This window comes from Ipomoea triloba, chromosome 3 (assembly GCF_003576645.1).
Source record: "Ipomoea triloba cultivar NCNSP0323 chromosome 3, ASM357664v1".
In the NCBI taxonomy this organism is placed as follows: domain Eukaryota; kingdom Viridiplantae; phylum Streptophyta; class Magnoliopsida; order Solanales; family Convolvulaceae; genus Ipomoea; species Ipomoea triloba.
Window position 1 is genome coordinate 16,684,239 of NC_044918.1, and position 6,321 is coordinate 16,690,559.

General features: G+C 38.0%; 1 protein-coding gene across 1 annotated transcript; it reads right to left on the reverse strand.

The window, feature by feature from the left end:
* Positions 1 to 216: 216 nt before the first annotated feature.
* Positions 217 to 3,398, reverse strand: LOC116011790 (protein phosphatase 2C 77-like). The gene is made up of 6 exons (XM_031251202.1): positions 3,225 to 3,398; positions 2,979 to 3,091; positions 1,710 to 2,886; positions 1,221 to 1,553; positions 1,023 to 1,128; positions 217 to 852 (listed from the first exon to the last, which is right to left on the reverse strand). Exons 3-6 carry the CDS (start codon positions 2,517 to 2,519, stop codon positions 515 to 517), a joined length of 1,587 nt encoding a protein of 528 aa, XP_031107062.1. The 5' UTR covers positions 2,520 to 2,886; positions 2,979 to 3,091; positions 3,225 to 3,398; the 3' UTR covers positions 217 to 514.
* Positions 3,399 to 6,321: the final 2,923 nt, after the last annotated feature.

Here is a 6,321-nt window from a genome sequence, read left to right on the forward strand (position 1 = left end):
TCATAATATAAGCGACACGAGATCCAACAACTGATACCAAAAAACAGATACGATAGCGCTGTAGTATCTTGGAACACAAGAATTGTTTATGGAAGTGAAGTTGTAAAGGAAAAATACTATGGACTCCCAACTTTTACTCCCGCACTCAAAATGTAGACAGTTCTACTGGGGCCCACATGAAAAAAAATAGTTTATCAATGTTTGCCACACATCATGAAGTAAAAGTGAGAGTACGAATTGGGAGTATGTGCAGTAAAAAACTCGTAAAGTGGTTCTTCCACTGCCCAGTCAGATGCTTAGAGATCAAAAGCTCAGAATATATTTGTTAGGATACTGTATTTACTGTAATGTGCCATAACAGGAGGAAAAGAAGAAGAAGAAGAAGAGCATAAGACTGCTGCACTAACCTAGCCTGCAAGAAACTCAAACCGAAGCTAGGTTCTGCTAGATTTAGCTGTCAAACGACGTGGGGAAGTTGGGAACCGAGTTTAAAGATTATTATTCAGTAATAATACTATGCTTTCTTCTTGAACTTCCTTTGAGCCTTTAGATCCACCACAATAACCGAGATGTTATCTCTGCTTCCCCTTTGGAGGGCGATTCGCGTGAGGTACTCCGCTGCATCTTGGGCGGCTGGGTCAGGGTCGTCGCTCCTTTCTTTAGACAGCATAGTTCCGCCATTCTTCTTGTGCCAGAGCAGAAGCCGTCGCCTTGCCACATCACAGACCTCCTCGTTAGTCATGACATCCCATAGACCATCGCTCGCTAAAACAAGGCACTCGTCTTCTTTTGCCCGGGGGACAAACATTATCTCCGGGACTGGTATTACATATGGCCTCAGATATCTATCACCTATCGCCACCATTAGAAATGGAAAACGCCTTGTTATAAATAGTATGGTTTCGTATCATGGATAAAAATTACATCTTTTATCAAAAACTATATATCGAGAATATTCAATTAACACTATATCTGTCATGCGATAGATGATTAGTTCTATACATTCAGAGTGCCATACATACCGATGGATCTTGAAACTGCAAGCACACCAGAAACGCGGTGCCCATCCCAATTAATGACCTTGCCTCCCAAAGCTTCGATTCTCGAGTACTCATCTTCTCTATTTGGCTGAAAATAAAGAATGCATTTAAGGATATTTGGATTTCAAGAAGTATTAAAGAAGAAAAGAAAGTCCAATTATATATACGTGTAAACCTTACTTTGTGATCGACTGACAATGGCATGGGTGATTTTCCCCGGCATAGGACTGCCCTTGAATCGCCACAATTTGCTACGATTATATTAGTGGGGCAAAGAATCGCAACCACAGCTGTAGATCCAACTGCTTCTGGTGCAATGGGTGACTCAACTTCACCGTCAATTCTAGAGGTTCCTCCGATCTCATCATCGACTTTTTGGAAACAACTCAATAACGCCTTTTCCCACTGCTCCTTCCAGTTACCTCCAACACTTTCAATGCGCAAATCCTCCTTCACAATGTCCACCTCCTCGGCTAAAGCTAAATGGAGACGTTCACAGCAATAATTAGCAACCTGCAACAAATACGTCTTTGTTCTTATTGTATCCATATATCTATAAGTACCGTGATTACTCCATGAAGAGACACATAACTTTTATATTCTACGGGTTTTTTTCATGGATGAAAATATACACAAAGAAACGTATCAATTAAGGGTATAGAAAGTTACCTGACAGCCTCCATGTCCATCATAAACCCCAAATACGTGTGCTGTTAGGTTTTGATTCCTTGTACTACCGATTGGGACATCCATTAGCATTCGAGAAGGGATTCCCGAAAACCTTGGTAGGGCTACAGCAGCATCTTCCATTTCCGGCCTCTTTCCACAGATAGATGTGAGTCCCCATAGAGGCGGGGAATCAAAAGCAAATGCATGTTGTCTTATTAATTTCAGTTCCTTCGAAACGTCAAGAAGAGAAGGCGGTAATTTCCTTTTAGAGTCTCCAACGAACAAACCATTCACCGGCACAGGAACAAGGCCGCTTACAAGTTCTGACATTTTAGCCGAATCCCATGAATGGGCCTTCTTTATGCTCTGAAACCCGCCAATATCTGGTGAAACAGTCCCAAAACTGACCTCCAAAGCAGCGCAGCCGCCTTTCTCAGGCACAAAACCATCTATTTCCGAACTAGATAAAATACTGCCCGCTATTCTTTCACCAGTCATCAAGTCATGGCCTTCGAAAGTTTGATCTATCACATTAGTAATAACCAGACTTGCCCCGTTCTCATGAATCTCCGAGACAAACTTCTCCCCTCCTCCTTGGAGGTCAGCCATTCTCGATTGCTCAAAGCCATCCCGTGGAACTCTACAATTGTAATGCACACTAGCATTAGCAATCGACACCAAAGGCAGCATGACCTTTGTGGGTTCCGAGAGCAAACTTGTGTTTGCTATCAGCTCGATCCCATTGATATCCATACACGATGGAAACACAGATTCATCATACACCAGGCTTCCGGGCTTGAAAGGCTCCATTCGATTTCCTCTCAAGCTAACAACACCCCCAAACTTAAAACCCCCCAATCAAAACTATACACCTCTCCTAATTACACCACACACCTCAAGTCACCAAACAAGGGCACTTTCAGATTTCAATATTATTATACAAACAACCCAGTTTCAGCTCCCATACAAGAGAATCAAATTGATGAAAACCCTGGCTCAAATTGGAATCCATGACAGGGCAGAATATGGATCCAAACACTTATGTTTCAATTTCAAAGGGAATCATATCCGGTTTCAATTTCAGCATCTTCTCAGCTCCTATTCCAATTATATTCTCACCACATCAAGAAAGCCAAACAGCAAGGTCCCATCCCACAATCAAACCCCACCCCACCCCCTAAACAAATGAAAAAAAAGAAATAACAAAAATCAGATCAATGTCTACCGGTCTTAGCTCCTTATACACAAAATAAAGAAAAGAGAACTTACAAATCCACAGAAGAATCCCAAGAAATCAATTCAGCTGCTGACCAAAAACCACAAAAATTAACTCCCAAACTTCAGATTCTGAAGGTAAACAAACCTCCTTTCTCTCTCTGCGCCTAACAAAATATCATCAAGAACACAAAAAAGACTCAATCTTTACACACCCACAAGTCATACATCATGGAATCAGGGAAGAAACCACAAGGAAAACCAAATCATACAAAAGACAAGCAAGGGGGAGTTGCTTACCGTTCCAAAACAGTGCACTAAAAGGGTAGACTATGACTTTTAGATTAGGCCTTTGGTTAAAAACCAACTTATTAAACTAATCTGGGAAGAAAAAAAAAATTCTTCAAACAAATAAAAACCCAAAAATAAAGGAAATATAGAAGAGGGGGGGAGAAAGAGAGAAATGGATGTGTGATGTGTCTGCCCAGGGACTAGAAGTAAAAAAAAAATAAAAAATAAAACAAAATAATAATTGTGCTCGAGTCATGTGGGACCCACCTGACAGGGGACTGACCAATGGGGAGCTTACAAGTGTTTGTTGGTGGGGGACCATGTCCTTGTTTTTCTTGAAATTTGATCTGATGCCGACCTAATCAGATGATTGCGGGTCCCACTGCCGCTCTGATTCCGCCACGTTGAGATCAAGGGTCTTGTAATCAAGCTTTGGGGCGCGTGACTGCCACAAGGGGGGTGACGTATAATTGTTTCATTTGCTTTTGTACCCCCTCCCTACCCCTTTTTGTGATTTGGGAGCACGGGTGAGGGTATTTTTGGAACTTTAAAGTTTTCACTTTGATCCTCTCAAGTTTAAGCAATTGCATATTCTTACCAATTAATTTGGTGCCAACCCCACTATGGTTATCTACAATTAAGGTTTATTTAAAAATGATTAGAGTATATCCACGGAATATGAGATGACACGTGTTTCTTTTACCGAGGTTTCTAATTTGAGCCTCTACTATTTTTTTTATTTTTTTTGAAACCAAAGACAATAGCATATATTAATCCAAACAATTCGAAGAGATTACATCAAGAAGGAAAACTGGGGGGAAGAAACCCACTCCCTGCAATCATCAATGAATAAAGCTTCCCTAACTAACACGTGGGCTGCTCTATCCGTGAATCGCTTAGCAAATAAAAAGCTAATACAATTAAAGCAAAAAAAGAGTTTATGTTAGCACTATCTAAACTTGGATAACTAACTGGGCATCCGTCTCAACCTGAACAGCTTCAAAATTCATGCTCTTGACCCAAGTTAGGGCCTCCCGGATTCTATTCTATTTCAATAATTCTGTATTCTTAAGATATGAGTAATTAAATCGGCTAATTAAAAACAAAAGACATAAAAATGAAGATTTTAAATATTTAGAACCCCAAGTCCCCCGACAACTATTTTTTACACCTTTTTTTTTAGTGACATAAGAGAGATAACTGAAGATAGAAGAAAATAAATTTGTGAGAGTTGAATTTTTTGTGAAACCCACATGAAAGAAAAAATAAACTATGTTGGAGAGCGTTACGCGCGTTTGAAGTCAAAATTTTTGTATTGCTTCCCCCAACCCACTCTATTTTTCTCCCCTCCCTTACTAGAAGAAAAATCCGATAAAAAGTTTCAACATTTGATTATGCTCTTAAAAACTTAAAATAAGAAAATCAAACTTTATAGGAGAAAAATATGACCAAAGTTCTAACACTCGTACCTTGCTTGTATAGTTTCTCCTTCAATTAAATTTATCTTCCTACAAATTTAATTATACATAATTAAATAATTTAATGGAGCCTTTATTAAACTTATTAGGCTTGTCCTCTAATTTGGACTCCTTTTCAATAATTGTTTACTCAAAAGGGAAATTCATTTTGCTAATAGAAGAACTTGGTCCATATTGAATTATTTGCACACCATCAAAGTATCAATAAAATAATATTCAAGTCTTTATCACAATGGATAAGCCAAGTAAATGAGGTTATCAGTTGACATAAAGTGGAACTTTACCACTCAAATGTTATGCACTCTTCAATGTATAATATATGTAGTAATCCATCCCAAAATATAATAATAATTTACCACAATACATTGTATGGCTCATATATTGATCACTCAAAGGTGTACCACTGTCTATTTATTTAATTTCAAACAAAACTATATACTCCTAATTTTTACTTCACATAAAATATGATAATACAAAAATAACATTGAACACAAAAATACTATGATTTTAGTAATAAATATCAACTAGATATATATAGGTAGTTAGCGTCATGATATCTGCCAAGTGTCAATACCTTCACACAAATTTCATCTATCATCTTCTTCATCCCATGCATTGCCTACCACGATTTCATGGAAGTACAATAGGGAAAACTCTTGTGCAGTATGAGAGAAGAGATATTGGGTTTGTCTGATGCATTCGAGGCATGTTACAACATCTTCACCGCATCCACTTATCAAGATTTTGGGCAAGGACAAAATTGTTCTCATGATATTGAAACCAGTTTGTCTCAACCAAATCCAAAAGACAATTATTTGTAGAGATTTCATGGGTCATGTCCAATCTCAAAAATTAAGGGTGACTAAAATTTTTTGTCATAGGTATATAAAATCCTGATTATCTCTTTTGTAATTTCAGAAAGCTTAGTATCCTTGGAATACTGTGCAGTAGGACGTTACACCTGTACAACACGCAATTCACACCATTAGGTTTCAATCTTGCAAAAATTAAAGCTTACTGAAAAACACAAGCAAAAAGTAACAGTAGAAAACACATCAATTGTCACTTTTCATGAAACTTCTGGCAATACTTCTTATTAGAGCAACTCAAAGAGTGAGTTTTTTTACATGGTTTTTACAAGTCACATAGGATTGGAGGTGTGAGAGAAAATGAGGAAAATAAGAGTTGTTATGAAGAAAAAAAATATTATGGTTAACGCGTCCAGCGGAGCGAGTGCACCTTGTGCACAACACATGAATAGGGCAAACTTTCTTTCTTTCTTCTCCTCTTGGGCCCCACAAGAAACCCAAAATACTGTAAATCCATTTTCATCTCCCCTCTCTAGTCCATGTCATAGTATAAAAAAAATCAACAAAAATGCATAGATGGTGTTGCTCTTAAGAATGAGAATGAGCTAAGAGCGCCAATAGTAGGTTATTTTTTTGTTAGTATTTTTGCATGCCACATAGGATTAGGAGGGAAGAGAAAAACAAGAAAATAAATTATCATACAAAAAAAGGGGGAGAAATTGCATTATTAATGCGTCCACTAAGTGTGCCTGGTGCGTCTCACGCGAACTAGGTCTAGCTTCTTCTTTTTTTTTTTCTTTTTTTTTTTTTTTTTTTTTT